This window comes from Chroicocephalus ridibundus, chromosome 22, assembly GCF_963924245.1.
Source record: "Chroicocephalus ridibundus chromosome 22, bChrRid1.1, whole genome shotgun sequence".
In the NCBI taxonomy this organism is placed as follows: Eukaryota; Metazoa; Chordata; class Aves; order Charadriiformes; family Laridae; genus Chroicocephalus; species Chroicocephalus ridibundus.
In genome coordinates this window covers 4201780-4218493 of record NC_086305.1, presented here as the reverse complement: position 1 = coordinate 4218493, position 16714 = coordinate 4201780, and the positions used below count along the sequence as shown (strand labels likewise).

General features: G+C 68.9%; 1 protein-coding gene across 1 annotated transcript; it reads left to right on the top strand.

Annotated features, from left to right (window-relative positions):
* Positions 1–1386: 1386 nt before the first annotated feature.
* HCN2 (hyperpolarization activated cyclic nucleotide gated potassium and sodium channel 2) lies at positions 1387–16703 on the top strand. The gene is made up of 8 exons (XM_063357651.1): positions 1387–1861; positions 8035–8458; positions 11984–12145; positions 13877–14095; positions 14350–14496; positions 14845–15085; positions 15284–15448; positions 15608–16703. The coding sequence occupies exons 1-8, from the start codon at positions 1407–1409 to the stop codon at positions 16561–16563; spliced, it is 2769 nt and encodes a 922-aa protein (XP_063213721.1). The 5' UTR covers positions 1387–1406; the 3' UTR covers positions 16564–16703.
* The last annotated feature ends 11 nt before the right edge of the window (positions 16704–16714 follow it).

The following is a 16714-nucleotide window of genomic DNA, read 5'->3' as shown; positions in this document are numbered from 1 at the left end:
GCTGCTGGCTGTGGCAGAGCCCTGACGTGCTGCCCAGGTGCTGCTCTGTTGTCCGCTCAGGGATGGCATGAAGAGGCCTCCGCCGCGGTGCCCTGCTCCCTCCGGGGAGAGTGGATGCTCTGGGCACCTCTGTCTGCGGGTACCACGCTTGGCCTCTGCCTCCCGACGCCTCGGGGACAGCCCCCGGCTGCCACCTCCCTCCAACCTCAATGTTGGCTCCAGCCTCCTGCCCAGGTTAAGCCGCGGTGTCGGCTTGGGGGGGCTCCTCCGTGGGCTGGGGGCTGTGCTGTGCTCGGGGGCGGTTTGGACAAATGGGCTCGCAGGCAGCGATGGGGAGCCCAGGTTGGGATTTGTTGCGGAACGAGCTCCCGGTGCCCTGGAGCGCGGCTTTCGGGGCGTCCTCCCCCGCGGGGCTCGGTGAAGGGGCTGCTGCAGCTTCCCCTCCGCTGCCCCCCTCCGCCACGGGACAGGGCCGGCTCCGGCCGTGGGAGCTGGACACGGACTGTCCGGCAGATGGTGCCACCCGCCGCGGCCATATCGCCCGAGCGATGGCCCGGAGCCGTGTCCCGTCCGCCCCTTCCAGGCTGCTCGGGGCTCACCGGCCTCCCCCGCTCCGGTGTCCCCCCGACGCCCCGCAGCCCGGGGAAACGGCAGCGGGAAGAGCGCGATCCTGGGGCGGAGGAGAAGGCGCCGGTCCCCCGACCCTTTCCCGGCACCCAGAGCACCGGCCCCGGGCGCGGCTGGCGGGGGAGCCGGCGTCCCCCTCGGTGGTGCCCGGCTGCGGCTGCCGGACCCACCGGGCGATTTCTGTGACGGGCCCTGGTCGCCATCCCCGGTCGCCGTCCCAGCCACCCTCCCTGCGCCCGCCCGGCCCGGTGCGCGGGGAATCAGCGCTGGGGGCGAGGGGCCGGGCTGGGGCTGGCGAGGCGGGTCCCCGGGGCTGTGGGGGGGGGGGCGAAGCCACGTCCCCCCGGTCCGCACGGAGCCCCTCTGCCCCCCGGCGGGGCTGCGGGGTCCGTCGCCGGCCCGGGGATGGGCTCGGGCCGCCCCGGCAGCGGGGCCCAGGGCAGGGACGCGATGGGGCTTTTCACGGGGCAGCGGCCGAAGCGCTCCCCCCGCAGCGGGGCGGACGGGCCGGCGGGCTCCGGAGCGCCGCGGGGGAAGCGCCCGTCCCGCCCCGCACCGGGGGCTGCGCGGAACCCCCTGAAGGGCCGGGGCCGTCGGGCGCAGCGGGGCGGCCCCAGTCGTCGGTCCCGCCGGTGAGGGTTGTGCCGGCGGGGGGAGCTGCGGAGCCGCCCGGTCCCCGGCCCGGCCCCGCCGCCCGCCCCCGGCCCGCCCCGGCCCGCCCCCGCCGCGGCGGCGGGCGCCACTCGGCCGCCGGTGGCCTCGGCGGCGGCAGCGGCAGGATGCGGGCGGGCCGCGGCGCGGCGGGCGGGGAGGCGGCGGCCGAGGAGGAGGCGGCCGAGGCGGCCAAGCGCGGCGGGGGGGCGGCGGCGACGGCTGGGCGGGCGCGGGGCCGCGGCGGGAAGGGGTCCCCGAACGGCGAGTGCCGGCGTGGGGAGCCGCCGCGGAGCCCCGGCCCGGAGCCGCCCCGGGAGCCCAAGGTCTCCTTCTCCTGCGGCGGCGGCGGCGCGTCTCCCGGCGGGGCCAAGGCGGCCGAGGAGGGGGCGAGCGAGGATGCGGGCGAGGAGGCCCGCGGGAGCCAGGCCAGCTTCATGCAGCGGCAGTTCGGGGCGATGCTCCAGCCCGGCGTCAACAAGTTCTCGCTGCGGATGTTCGGCTCGCAGAAGGCGGTGGAGCGGGAGCAGGAGCGCGTCAAGTCGGCGGGGGCCTGGATCATCCACCCCTACAGCGACTTCAGGTGCGCGGGCGGGGACGGGGGGGGGGGGCGAGCGCTGCGGCCGGGACCCCGCACCCGGCTGCATCCCGCGGGGATGGAGCATCGGGAAAGGGCCGGAGCATCCCGCGGGGATGGAGCATCGGGCTGGGCTTGGAGCATCCCGCGGGGACGGAGCATCGGGAAAGGGCTGGAGCATCCCGCGGGGATGGAGCATTGGGAAAGGGCTGCAGCATCCAGCCCCGGTGACCGCGGGCGGGGACGGGGGAAGAAGGGGCGAACGGAGCCCGGGCCCGGGCCCGCCGGCCGGGGAGGGGGAGGCCGAGCCGAGCCGTGCCCTGGGAGAGGGCACCTTGAGCTGTGCCGGAGGTGGCAGCGCGGATGCCGCTCGCAGGGAGGGGCTGGCGGCCGGGCATCCCCCTCCCCAGCGGAGCCGCAGCCCATCCGGGGGTGCCCAGAGCTTCGACAGGGGGTGCCCGGCCAAGGGCATCCCTCGTCCTTCCCGGGGCCTTGGATGGCTCGGCCCAGCACGGACCCTCCGGAGCCCCACCGGGCTTTGGGTCTGTCCCCAAAGCACCCTGGGGAAGGTGTCACCTCCCCTGGCGGGGCCGGGGGTCTGGGCAGGAGGACGTGCTGCTCCCTCCGCTGCCAAGCAGAGCTTTGAGAAGGCTCCCCCTCCCCCAAGGAGGCCTGATCCTGTCCCTGAGATTCAGGGAGTCTGAGGAGGGATTGATCTCGCTCCCAAGATCCAGCCTGCGCGGGTGGCAAACCCGGGGATGGAGACTCTGCAGCTCCATCTCCTTTCCACCCCCTGAGCCCTTGGGGAGCACAGAAGCGGCAAATGCTTCCCGTGTCCTGTGCAGGCTGCCGGGGGGATGTATGGCTCGTCTGGCTGGGGCGGGTGGCACATGCCTTGTGGGGATGGGTGGCCAAGACCCCTGCTGGCATCGCTGGTGACCCCAAAGGGTCTTGGGGGGAGCGAAGGGCTTGGCTCCGAGGTCTTCTGCTGCTGTTCTGGTGTGAGGTTTGGGGAGGCCCGAGGGCAGGTTCTCTGGGCACAGGCGAGCGGGGGCATGGTGTGGGGGACGCTGCTGGGCCAGACCCCGGGATCTGTTCACCGCTGGCACTGATGGGTCCCCGCTGGCTCAGGGGTCCCCAGGGCAGGTGGAGGTGGCCACGGGCAGCGGGGTTTGCCCTGGCCGGGTGGGCTCAGAGCAGGGACCAGCGCCTGCACCTCCTGCTCCTGCCCTCGTGCGCTGCTCCTGGGCTGATCTGGCATCTTCCAGAGGAGCAGCCGGAGGCCCTCGGCCTCCCCTCAGCGCTGACCTCCTGCACAGGGGTCTTGCGCCCTTGTGGCGGATGTTCCCATTGGAAACCTGCTGCAGGTGTCCATCGGAGCCCCCTCCTTGGTGGGCTGGGGACCAGGTCTGTGGCAGAGCCACGGCGAGGGTCGGCTGCACCCCGTGGCCATCGCCGTCCCGCGGCGGAGGGAGCTCTGCCATCCCTGCTGTGACTGGGCAGGCGTGGTGGTGCCAGTAGCATCCCTGGCACCCGGGGGGTTCCCAGGAGGACGGGGAACTCTGCTCCTTGTCCTCAGCAGCTGGGGGAGGCTGGGAGCGAGGTGACAGCCTGGACCCGCTGTCCCCCGCCATGACTGCACCAAGGCTGGAGCCTGCCCTGCTTCTGCGAGCCGGCAGAGCCGCGGTCCCGGCGGCAGAGCCCACGGCGCTGCCGAGAGCAGGGTCTCCCTGCGAGGGAGCGAGGCCTCGGAGGCTCCTCTGGGCGCAGCGGCGTCGCTCCCCGGGCTGGCGCTCGCGGCGGGCGCCGGTCCGTGCCGAGGTGACCTTGGGGAGTCACCCTGGCCGTCCTGCCCCGCGCTGGCTCCATCCCTCCCGGAGTCGCTATCAAGACTTGAAACCCATTGGGGAAGAGCCGCTGCCTTGTGTTTTGATGCTGGAAGTGGCGTAGGAGAGTTCCCTGCCCAGCGGGGAGGAGCCGCGGGCAGAGCCACCACGGCATCGCTGGCTCCACAAACCCGCGCACAAACGGCGTCGGCTCCACGCAGGGCTGAAAACCCGGCCGTGAGCAGCCCGCTCCGCTGGCGCGCGTTGAGGACACGCGTCCCTCTGTTCCACCGTGTCCTGCCTTAACAAAAAGTATTATGTTTATCCAATAACGATAATGGAGAGTGAGCCTGGCCGTGTTTGCCCTGCAAAACCCATTTTCCCATCTTAAGATAAAATCATTGCCCATCTGCATATGTGACATCATTTCATAATCGGAGTCCTTTGGAGATCCTGGCTCCTCGTGGACACGGCGCTTGCTCCGGGAACGAAAGTTGCTATTTACATAAATATCAAATTATTAGGAAGCAGCCTGGGTGGCTGGTCGAGATCCTGAGCCGCAAATCTGATAAAAGAGACCTTGTAAATTGTGCGCTGAAGTAGATGGTGTCGCGCTGAGCCACCTCCTTTTGGGTGCTGCGCTCCGTTGTCTTTGTCGCTTCTGGTCTTTACGGGAGGGAGGAAAACCCCAAGCCTCGACTTTTTCATTATTTCTGTTGGTGTCTCTGCTCTTGGGGTGGGACTGGGAGGCGGGGGCCGCATCCAGCCCCTGTTTCGCAGGGACCTGGGGCACGTTGCTGGGCTGGCTCCCATCCTTACCGGGGAGTCGGGCAGGGGTGCGCGGGGACGGGGACGAGCAGGGGCACTGCGATGTCCCTGGGGGAGCGGGTGCTCCATGTCCATGGCTGATCCCTTCCCCTCCTAGTGCGAAACTTGCGTGAGGCCGGGAGGGGGATTCAGCCCAGTGCCCGTGACTCGGTGGCGGTGCCGGGCTCCCTGTGACCATGGCGGGGACGCCCGATACGGCTCCACCGGTGTCCCCTCCCGCCAGCCCAGCACCCGCAGCCTTCCACCAGGCGTGGGCTGAGCCCCGGGGTTTCGCTGCTGCTGGATTCCTCTTGCAAGAGCCGGTCCTGCACCTGAATCGGGGGCGAAGCCACATCCAGAGCACAGCGTTCCTGGTGCTGCTTGGCCGGAGCCTTCTTCACCCAGGGCTAAAATGGTTTCTGGGGTTTTGCCACCCCCTGGATGGTGCCACCACCTTGTTCGTGCCACCATGGGGGCTCCCGAGCTGGGATGGGGGCTCACGGGCTGCTGTCGCTCCCCACGTGTGTCACCGAGTTACCGTTCCCTCTGGTGAGGGTGTCGGGGAGCTGCCATCCCCCACCGCGGCGTCAGTGTGGGGCTGTCGGACCTGGGGGGTGGCTGGAAGCCTCCGCCTTGGTCATCAGGGAGGAAAGGCTGTGACTGGGGGGACCGGGAAGGTTGGGGTCCTTGAGCAGTTCCCAAAGCCTTTTATCCCCCCTCCCCTTCCCTAGGGGCCCCCAGGCTTTTCCAGGGGAGAGCAGCACCAGTCGTTCATCCCAACTGGCTGTACTGGGACGGCGGGGGGGGGGTACGGACGGCCCCTTGGGCGCGGTACCTCCCCGCTCGCTTGGCTCCGGCAAACTTCTGCCGTTGGCTTCTTAACCCACTTCTAAGAGTGACCTCGTTTTTCAAATATGAGTATTCAGCGCAAGTTTGCAAAGCGCCAATCCTGCACCGATCCCGCACGGATCCCGCCCGCCGGCCAGCCCCAGGACCCCGGTTTGGGCTGGGGGGGCGCTCAGCCCTCGGGGACACCTCCCGCAGAGTGGGGTCTGGGGGAGCATCACGCGCCCGGGCAGCTGGAGCGGGGGTGTCTCGGTGCCCGTGGCTGCGGAGGGGAGCGATGCGCTGCACCGAGCTCACGGAGGCGGCTGGATGATCCCCGGCGCTCTGTGTGCCGGCGATGGCGCTGAGCGGGGACATCCACGGTGTCCTGCGGCTGTGACCCCCTGGGTGGCTTGGGGGGGTTCTCCTGGCCCCCTCCCAGGTGGTAAGAGCGGGCGGATTGGACGTTGGGGTTGCCCCACACCTCAGGGTTTCGGAGGTGCCGGGGAGGCGGCAGCTCCGCGGAGGGACGTGCTCCGGGGTTTCGGGAGCAGGAGCACCGTGGGGTCCCGGGGGTTTGGTGGGGGTGCTCAGCTCCGACCCTGCTCCCACCCAGGACCTGGGAGGGGGCGGCACCGCTGTGCCAGGCTTGGGGCAGGCGACGGAGCAGGAACGCAGCCCCCGCTCGCGGAGGCTTTCGGCATCTTCTGTCACCGTCGCTGTCGTTCAATTGGGTCAGAAGCAAGGGAGCGGGTGCCCAGGATCCTAATTAATTTGTTTTCAGATATTTTTAGTAGCCTGGATTGGATCTTTTTTTTTTTTTTTTTCCTATGCACACACTGGCCTCCGAGGAAGAAAGTGTTGGTATCGCACCCAGGCCCCCGAAGAGATCGCCCGGAGTCAGCCGTGTGTGCTGGGGGGGGATCAGGAGCAGTTTATCTTTCTCAGCAGGCCGAATTCCGCCCTGGCTCAGCCGGATTGCAAAGGGATTTGAGCCAGAGGAGAGTTTTGCCCAGCTGGCGCCGTTATTTAATCTTTGCTCTTCACGGCTTTGCGGGACCGATGCCCCCGTGGGACTCGCTTTGTGCGGTGGGGTCTGTGCAACTGGGGGGGGTGTTGGTGTTTGTGGGGCAGATCCAGCCCGGAGCTGCCACCATGGGCTGCCCCGAAGCCGGTGTCGCCGTGGGGGGGTCGTGCCATGCAGATGGATCCTGGGGGTCCGGTGGTGCCCACCACGGCCGCAGCATCGCCGCCCACGGGGGGGCCGTGGGATGCTGGAGCCCTTCGGTGTCGGCGGCCGACGCTCGCCCCGGGGGTCGCGGGGGAGCGCAGCCCGCTCCTCCCGGCTGGCAGCTGGCGAGGGTTCCCTGGAGACGGCCCGGGGTGTGAAGTCATCGTTGTGCAGCGGTGACATCACTCACGGTTGCCACGGCAACGGCTCACATGGGGAAGGTGTCATTGGAGAAAGGTCAGGAGCTGGGATGCTCGGCTCCTTCTGGTCCTGCGCTAATCTGCACGGCTGGAGGAGGGGCGGGGGGGATCCGGCCCATCGCCCCTTCCTGTCTGCGGGGGGTCCTGCCCCCCTCGTCCCCCCCCCGTCCCTGCCAGCGTGGCCAGGGCACCCCCCACCCGCCAGCCCCCACTCTCGGGGGCTCCTGCCTGGGGTGGGCAGGGTGGGCTGAGCAGCGACGCCGAGACGAGGGTCCTGCGTGTCTGTGTGCCTGGCGCCGAGGGATGTCCCCCCTCCTGCCCCCCCCGGCGCAGTGGTGGGGCGCGGAGCAGGCGAGGAGCGAGGGGCCGGTGTCCCCTCCGCAGGGTCCTGCTGGGACAGGGCCGCTGTGACCTTGCAGGTGCTCGGAAAGGTCATCGGTGGCCCAGAAGACGGGGACAAGGAGGAAGGGGAGGAGGAGGAGGAGGGTGAGGCAGGAGCGGGCGGCGGTGCGGAGGAGCCGTGCAGCCCCGGCAGGGATGTCCGTCCGCCGCCTCCGCCGTCTGACCGGGGCTGGGGCGATGCCGGCTCCAGCTGCAGCCGTACGTGACCGGGAGCTGCCGCGGCTCCTTCCACCGCGGCCGCGCTGCCGGGCTCTGTCCTGCAGCCCCTGCCCGGCGCATCCCAAAACCGGGACCGCAGCCTGGTCCGGGGAGGTGCCGTGGTGGGGTGACCCTGGCTGTCCCGGGGGATGCTGTCCCCCGTCCTGGGGTCTCCCCTATGGGCACAGGGAGGGGGTGGGGGAATGCTGTCCCATCCTGCTGCCACCCGCGACCTTGAGGTTGTGATGGCCCCGCCGTGGCCGGCGGTTTGGGGGTGAGGGGGTCCCCAGCCCAGGGGTGCCCTGGGGCGGCGCGAGGGTCTCCCCCACCGGCGCCTCATCGGTCTCCCCTCACCCGGGACCTGCCAGGGTTTGGGTGCTCGGGGCAGAGCCCCGGCCATCCCCGCACCGCGGGAAGAGCCCCTGCAGCGAACGGCCCCCGGCCTCATCCTGCACCTCCACCAGGGACTCTGCTGGCCTGCAGGATCGGGCCCGCGGGCGGTTTGGGGAGGGGGAGGCAGGTTGTGGTCCCTAGGGAGGGGAGAGGGGTGCCTGTGGCTGAGGTGGCATCGGAGTGACAGCACCTCAGTAGCGTGGGTCCCTTAGGGCAGGGCACAAGGGCCGGGTCCCCTCGACGCGAGGGGCGACTGGGGATGCTGGTGACACCTTCCTCCGTCCTCTCGCTCCCCAGGTTTTACTGGGACTTCACAATGCTGCTCTTCATGGTGGGCAACCTGATCATCATCCCTGTGGGCATCACCTTCTTCAAGGAGGAGACCACGGCGCCCTGGATCGTCTTCAACGTGGTCTCCGACACCTTCTTCCTGATGGACCTGGTGCTGAACTTCCGGACGGGGATTGTCATTGAGGACAACACGGAAATCATCCTGGACCCCGAGAGGATCAAGAAGAAGTACCTCAAGACCTGGTTTGTGGTGGACTTTGTCTCCTCCATCCCTGTGGATTACGTCTTCCTCATTGTGGAGAAGGGCATAGACTCGGAAGTGTACAAGACGGCCCGCGCCCTCCGCATCGTCCGCTTCACCAAGATCCTCAGCCTCCTGCGGCTCCTCCGCCTCTCCCGGCTCATCCGCTACATCCACCAGTGGGAGGAGGTGAGGGTCTCTTGGGACGCAGCCCCCCGCGATGGGTCCCTCCTCCGGCAGCGACTGGACTGGCTGGAGAGGGCGGGAGCTGGGGGGGGGCCCTGCGAGGGCAGTGGGGCTGGGGGCTGCCAGAGGGGCCGGCGGGTTGGACGGGGGCTGCGGGGCGGCTGTGACCCTCCCTGGAGGGGGGAGGCTCAGGGTGTCCCCTGCATCCCCCTCTGGGGGGCCGTGAGAGCGCTCCTGGTCTGCTTCAACGTGAAGTGAGTCCCACCGGCTCCTTGGGGCCAGCTGAGCTGTGCCGTGTGTGCGTGTGTGTGTGCACACGTGTGTGTGAGTGCACGCCTGTGTCGTCGTCCTGTCCCCCCGTCCCCCCCCCCGTGGGTGTTGGGGTTTGCCCAGCTGGTCCCGGTGCCGTGGTACCACCCACGGGTCGCATCATGGCCACCAGAAGCAGCCGTGCCGCCCCGTGGTCCGCCAGCAGCGTGACCGTGTCCCTGCGCGCCGGGGCAGGTGACAATCCTTGCCTCCAGTCCCCTCCAGCTCCCTGCTCCGCCGGCACCTCAGGGAGCAGCGGGGGCGGGCTGCAGGAGCCCCAATCCCCTCGGAGGCAGCGGGACCCCCGTGTCCCCCGGGTAGGAAGCAGGGTGCTGCCCGCGCTTGCTGCAGCGGGGCTGCGTGGGCTGCGAGGCGACGTGCCTTTGTGCCGGGACGTGGCGTGCTCGGCTTTGCTGCGTGGCTCCGGCGCGTGGGCTGGCGGCTCCTCCGCCGGCTGGGGCTGCGCAGGTGCTCGCTGCGGCGCAGGGCGGCTGCGCACCCGCCGGCTGGAGGGACGCGGGAGCCTTCGCTCCCTCCTCATCCTCCTCCTAGGCCCAGAGGGGGCATGTGTGGCTCTCAGCTGGGTGTCACCCCCCCCCGCCATGCAGGCTCCGCGGGCAAGAGCCGCCCAGCAGCGCTGCAGGGACCCGCAGTGCAGCCTGGGCACGGTGACACCGGCTCCGGTGGCTGCAGGATGGTGGCAGACCCTCCTTCCCGTGCCCCCCCCCCACCATGCAAAGGCGGGCGGCCGCTGGGCGGGCTGGGGTGGGCGCTGGGGGTTGGTGCCCGGCAGCCCCCGCCACGGCGCTGCCCGGCTCTGCCAGGGCTCTGGGTGTCCTGGCCTGACCCTGCGGCTCCGCGGGGGCTCGGCCTCCCCCCACGCACAGGGCTCGGCCCCGCTCTCCCGGCAGAGGCCCGAGCCTCGCAGCGCTGCCGGGGGGCTGCTGCCGGGGCCTGGGGCAGAGGGGTGGGGGGGGGTGGCTGCAGCTCCAGTCAGTCTGCCTGCATCTCCCCCGGCCCGCAGCCCCCCGCCCGCATGTCCCCCTACCCGCATCCCCCTGCCCACTTCCCCCTTTCCCGCATCCCCCCTTTCCCGCATCCCCCTGCCCACATCCCCTGACCCACATCCCCCGCCAGCGGCATCCCGTCTGCCTGCATCCCCCCCACCCACATCCTCCCACCCGCTTCCCCCTTGCCCGCATCCCCCCTTTCCCACTTCCCCCCTGCCCGCATCCCTCTGCCCAGATCCCTCCTTTCCCGCATCCCCTCTGCCCTCATCCCTCTGCCCAGATCCCCCCTTTCCCGCATCCCCTCTGCCCAGATCCCCCCTTTCCCGCATCCCCCCTTTCCCGCATCCCCTCTGCCCTCATCCCTCTGCCCAGATCCCCCCTTTCCCGCATCCCCTCTGCCCAGATCCCCCCTTTCCTGCATCCCCCCTTTCCCGCATCCCCTCTGCCCAGATCCCCCCTTTCCTGCATCCCCCCTTTCCCGCATCCCCTCTGCCCGCATCCCTCTGCCCAGATCCCCCCTTTCCCACATCCCCCCTTTCCCGCATCCCCTCTGCCCTCATCCCTCTGCCCAGATCCCCCCTTTCCCGCATCCCCTCTGCCCAGATCCCCCCTGCCCGCATCCCCCCCCTGCTCACATCCCCTTGCCCACATCCCCCTGCCCTTCTCCCGCTCCTTGCTCTGGGGCTGGGCTCTGCTGCGGGACCATCCCGCGTCTCCTGCGATCCCCCCCCCCGGCTCAAAGCGTGTCCGTCCCGTTCCCTCCACCCCCACGGAGGGCTCCCGCTCTGCATCCTTTTCACTTTCAGCTGGGACTTAGGGAGAGCCCCGGGGACGAGTTAAACCTGTGCGTGGCTCCGCAGATTATCCTGGTAATCGCATCTGCTTACAGGGTTCGGGAGGGGAACGCGGCCCCGATGGCCGCCGGGACCTCGCCTGCTCTCGGAGGCACCGCGGCCGGGGCTGGCGGATGCAGCGGGAGCATCTCCCCGGGTTGGGGGGGAGTGGGGGCAGCGAGGGGCTGATTTTGCCCCCGACAGCCTCGGTGGCAGCTGGGAGAGGGGCAGCGAGGGGCTGTCAGAGACGGGGCTGGGGCTTTTCTTGCCTGTCCCTCACCCCGGGCTGCCCCTTCCCCAGCCCCTCGCGCTCCCCCTCGTTCCCTCCCCGTCACTTCCACCGCCTCTGCCCCGTCCTGCCCACGCCGCGGGTGACCTGCGCAGGTCACACCCCGGGCAGGGCACAGAGGGGGACGGGGGACACCGTTGCCCGTGCCCTTGCCCTGCCTTGGCCGTGCCCTTGCCCTGCGGCTGCTGCCTGCGATGCTGTAGGGCTCCAGCCTCGGCTCTTCAGCGGTGGGGGCAGGGGTGGGGAGACGGCGAGTTTCACTGCCAGGGGGGGTTGATTTCTTATTTTTCTTTCTTTTTTTCCCCCCTCCCCTTGAATTCACATTTTCTGCACTCTAAAAATATGAAAGGAAAAGGAATAAGTCCTCGGCTCAGTTTGCAACCAGGAGGACGCCTCCCCACCCCCCGGCTTTGCCTGGGTGGGTGCCGGGGGGGGGGAGCCCCGCTCTCCTGGGAGCTGCGGCTGGTGCTGGGAGTCAGGGGGGTGCTTGGGGCACCCTCCTGCTGCCCCTCCATGGCGGGGCTCTGCTCCCAGGACCACCATGGTGGGTCACCGGGGCTGAGGGTTCGCTGGGGGAGTCACTGGTGGGTCTCTGTTCGATGCTCTTGTGGCCACTGGCCTGGGGTGGGGGGGGGCCATAGCCCTGTCCTGTTGGGGTGGGATCTCTGGACAGCCCACGTGGAGCCACCCTGGCGGCTCTCCCCACAGCGGGGTCCCCCTTCAGCCCCACCCTGACGCGGGCACCTCGGACCCTCTTTACCGAAAGCCGTCCCATGGCTGAGCCTGGCCCCATCACGCTTCTGTCCGGGGGGCTGCCCCACTCCCTCCCCGCTGCCCGGAGCATTCCGCTCTCCCTGAGCATCCGCCAGCGCTGGCTTATCCTCGTCAAAGCTCACAGCCATTAGCGCTTTCCGGGGTGGCAGCATGGCGGCATCCCGCCGGCTATAAATAGCCAAGGCGGGGGGAGCGCAGCCGCCTCGGGGAGGGCTGGGGCCGGGATGGCCGTGAGTGTCAGTGCCCGGAGTGGGGTCAGGCTGTGGCGGTGGATGGTCCCTGAGCCCTCCCGTCCTTGCCCCTCCACCCGCAGATTTTCCACATGACGTACGACCTGGCCAGCGCGGTGATGAGGATCATCAACCTCATCGGCATGATGCTGCTGCTCTGCCACTGGGACGGCTGCCTCCAGTTCCTCGTGCCCATGCTGCAGGATTTCCCCCAGAACTGTTGGGTCTCCATCAACGGGATGGTGGTGAGTGCCGCCCACCGACCCCCGCCGTGCTCCCCCGGCCGTCCCCGTGCCCTCCGGCCTCTCTCCACCCACCCCGGGAGATGCCGGCCCCGCGCTGGGCACCCCGTGCCCGCTGCCGACGGTCTCCCTGGGCCGGGTCTCGCGGGACCCGGGGGCAGCGGATGGATGCGGGCGGGAGGAAGATGCTGACACAACTCTCTGCCCCGTCCCCTGTGCCTTCTCCCCGGCTCATTAGCGACAAAGCTGCTATTAATAAATAATGGCCCACGTTGCTAATTGCTCCCTCTCAGCCCTGCAGTCTGCTACAAATGGCTCTTCTCCCGCCGTCCCTCTCGGCCCCTTCTGCCGGTGTTTCCATCTCTGCTCCGTTCCTCCCCCTCGTCCTTGTCTCCCTCTTCTCCTTCCCCGGCTGCTTCGCTCCGGGTTCCCCCCCAGCGCTGAATTCAACCCTCCCCTTCCAGGACGCAAATACCCACTTAGGGGGGCAGAAATACCCCGGTATGGGGTGCAAATACCCCCCTTTGGGCAGAAATACCCCCCTATGGGGTGCAAATACCTACCTATGGGGTGCAAATACCCCCCTTTGGGCAGAAATACCCCCCTATGGGGTGCAAATACCTACCTATGGGGTGCAAATACCCCCCTTCGGGCAGAAATACCCCCCTATGGGGTGCAAATACCTACCTATGGGGTGCAAATACCCCCCCTTGGGGCAGAAATACCCCCCTATGGGCTGCAAATACCCACCTATGGGGCGGAAATACCCCCCCTATGGGGTGCAAATACCCACCTATGGGGCGGACATACGCCCCCTTTGGGCAGAAATACCCCCCTATAGGGTGCAAATACCCCCCTTTGGGCAGAAATACCCACCTACGGGGTGCGAATACCCACCTATGGGGCAGAAATACCCCTCCTTTGGGCAGAAATACCCCCCTATGGGGTGCAAATACCCACCTATGGGGCAGAAATACCCCCCCTTTGGGCAGAAATACCCCCCTATGGGGTGCGAATACCCACCTATGGGGCAGAAATACACACCACACACACCCCCCCCCGGGTGTAAATAACCACTTATCAGGTGTAAATACCCGCTTAAGGGGTGCAAGTGCCCCCCCTTGGGCAGAAATACACCCCCCCGGGTGTAAATAACCACTTATCAGGTGTAAATACCTGCTTAAGGGGTGCAAATGCCCCCCCCCTCGGGCAGAAATACCCCCGGGGGCTGCGCGTGAGGCTGGGGCGGGGGGTTCCTGCCGTCCCTGCCTACGGCTGCCCCCCCCCCCCCCATCCCAGCCACCGCCGCAGGCCCCCGAGCCCCCCCATGCTGCGGCAGCTCAGTGGCTTCCACAAACTCGGCGCGCGTCCCCGTCCCAGCGTTTCACGGGGGCTCCCTGCGCTTTTGCAGCTCAACTCTTAAAAGAAAAAAAAAACCAAAAAAACCAAAAAACCCCCAAAAAACTAGGATGACTGACTGCCTAAAGGGGGACGGCAGGCGGCGGCGGGGGGCAGAAACCCGCCGGGAAGGAGCAGAGCGGGGTCTGTTTGCATCTCACCTGAACGGAGAGAACGGCAAACACCCACAAAAAAAAGATCCCGGTGCTGTCGGGAGATGCAGGGAGAGAATCCGGAGCGTCTGCCAGGCCGGAGTCGGGGATGCTGTACCCACGCGTGACACCACCCCCCCCGCCTCAAACACACACCCCCCCCCCAAACACCCTCTCGCTGCAGAACGACTCCTGGAGCGAGCTGTACTCCTTCGCCCTCTTCAAGTCGATGAGCCACATGCTCTGCATCGGCTACGGGAAGCAGGCGCCCGAGAGCATGACGGACATCTGGCTGACGATGCTGAGCATGATCGTGGGGGCCACCTGCTACGCCATGTTCATCGGCCACGCCACCGCCCTCATCCAGTCGCTGGACTCCTCCCGGCGCCAGTACCAGGAGAAGGTAGGGCTGGGCTGGACGGGGACCACGGCTCCAGTCCCGTACCCGGCCGTCGCATCCCCTCCCAGAGCCGCAGTGGGGCGAGGGCTCCCTGTCGATACCGTCTGCGGGGCAGGGACGGGGCGATGGAGGGGGACCCGCCAGCGGGGCAGGGACCGGGACCAGCCCCATGGGGATGTGTGTGTGTGTCAGGGGAGGGGTCCTGGCCCCCCGCTAACCCCAGCGCTGCTGGGCGCTGACGCTGTCTCTCTCTGCAGTACAAGCAGGTGGAGCAGTACATGTCCTTCCACAAGCTGCCCGCCGACTTCCGCCAGAAGATCCACGACTACTACGAGCATCGCTACCAGGGCAAGATGTTCGACGAGGACAGCATCCTGGGGGAGCTCAACGAGCCCCTGCGCGAGGTCAGGGCCCCGGAGGCCGGAGAAGCGGGCGGAGGATGCCACAGCAAGGATGGGGACTGTCCCGTCCCCCCCCCCCACCTTCCCCACCTCCTCAGCGAGGGACCCCCTGCCGCGGGGTGGGGGCTGTGGGTCCCACCAGTTCCTGCAGCGCTGGGGTCGAGCACCTCTGGCTCTGGTTTTGAGACTCCAAATACGAGGGCGTCCATGCACGACGACGGCTGCGTGCTGGGGTGCCTGCGCCCGCCGACACCTCCGTGTTCGGGAGCCTGCCCTGGGTGGGATGCGGGGTGGCTGGTGGGGGGGGGGCCACGTCCCTGCCTCCTGGTCCCTCACCTCCTTCCCCTGCAGGAAATCGTGAACTTCAACTGCCGCAAGCTGGTGGCCTCCATGCCGCTGTTCGCCAACGCCGACCCCAACTTCGTCACGGCGATGCTCACCAAGCTGAAGTTCGAGGTGTTTCAGCCGGGCGACTACATCATCCGCGAGGGCACCATCGGCAAGAAGATGTACTTCATCCAGCACGGGGTGGTCAGCATCCTCACCAAGGGCAACAAGGAGATGAAACTCTCCGACGGCTCCTACTTCGGAGGTGAGCGCTGGTGGGGCCGAGCCCCGGTCCCCTCCCAGGGTCTGCGAGAGGCACTGGGACGCCCGCGCTGTCCGGGGGCACCCGCCACGCGGTGGTTCTTGCCCTTTCCTCCTGGTCTGCCTCCCCCTTTCCAGTCCTTGCTGGTGGTGGTTTGACCTCAGCACCGTTGTTTCTCCCTCCCCCCGCCACCGCCCCCAGAAATCTGCCTGCTGACCCGCGGCCGGCGCACGGCCAGCGTGCGGGCAGACACCTACTGCCGCCTCTACTCGCTCTCGGTGGACAACTTCAACGAGGTGCTGGAGGAGTACCCCATGATGAGACGGGCCTTCGAGACTGTGGCCATCGACCGCCTCGACCGCATCGGTAGGACGCAGGGGGCTCTGGGGGAGGTGGAGGGGGCTGTCCCAGCAGGGCGGGACAGCCGTGCCTGGGGTGTGTGTGGGGGGGACATGACGACACACCAGTGTAGCCCCACGGCAGGGTCTCACGGTGCTTCCCATCCCGGCCCCCCGCTCCCTGCAGGGAAGAAGAACTCGATCCTGCTCCACAAAGTGCAGCACGACCTCAACTCAGGCGTCTTCAACAACCAGGAGAACGAAATCATCCAGGAGATCGTCAAGTACGACCGGGAGATGGTGCAGCAGGCGGAGCTGCAGCAGCACACCGCCATGTACAGCCCCGTCCAGCCCCAGGTCACCTCCGCCATCGCCACCCTCCAGCAAGCCGTCGCCATGAGCTTCTGCCCGCAGATGGCCAGCCCGCTGGTGGGCTCCATGGCCCTGGGCTCGCCCCGCATGATGCGTCGCTTGCAGTACGCCCAGGCCGTGCCCAGCCCCTTCGCCGTCTCCCCCGTCTTGCTGCAGCAGAGCCCCCCGCAGCAGCCGCAGCCCCCCGTGCCCCACGCCAACCCCTCGCCCTCGCAGGACCAGGCGCAGCCCGCGGCCCTGCCCGCCTCCACCAGCGCCTTCGCCGCCGCGGCCGCCGCCAGCCCGCCGTCCCAAAGCCCCCTGGCCAGCCGGACGTTCGCCTACGGAGGAGCCCCGGGGCAGCTGGGCTCCCAGCTCTCCCTCAGCCAGCAGCAGGCGCCCGGCTCGCCCCAGCGCCTGGCCGCCCACAAAAGCACACAGGCGCTGCCCACCAGCAGCCTCAGCCAGGATTCGCGGCCCCTCTCGGCCTCCCAGCCCTCCCTGCCCCACGGGCTGGCGGCCGGCAGCACCCAGAGCCCCCCGGCCTCGGCCCGCGAGTCCTGCTCCTCCATCGGCGGGGGTCCGGCCGCCGCCTCGCCGGGTCCCGGCCCTTCGGCCGTGCTGCGGGGTCCGGCGCCCTCACGGGGGGCCGCGGCCCACCCGGCCTCCACGGGCTCGCTGCAGGGGGGCCCCCCCGCCCTGCCGCAGGACTCGGCGGCCGCCCGCAAGGATTCGGCGGCCAGCACGCCCGACACGGACCCGGCCAAGTCCAGGCTGTCTTCCAACTTGTGACCTCCGCGCCGCACCGGCGGCGGGGACGAGTCCGGCGGAAGAGGGAAGGGGGCTGCGGCGGCCGGTCACACCGGGTGAGGGCCGCGGCCGCCCCACCGGCTGCCTCCCCCCCGCCGCGGCGCCAGCCCCGCTGCCTCCCCCCGCACGGCTG

Bases quoted from the DNA above. Each gene is read 5' to 3' on its own strand.
- HCN2 (XM_063357651.1), top strand. From the start codon at position 1,407: ATGCGGGCGGGCCGCGGCGCGGCGGGCGGGGAGGCGGCGGCCGAGGAG. The intron at 8,459-11,983 runs GTGAGGGTCTCT...CTCCACCCGCAG, and splicing joins ACATCCACCAGTGGGAGGAG to ATTTTCCACATGACGTACGA. The intron at 15,086-15,283 runs GTGAGCGCTGGT...CACCGCCCCCAG, and splicing joins CGACGGCTCCTACTTCGGAG to AAATCTGCCTGCTGACCCGC.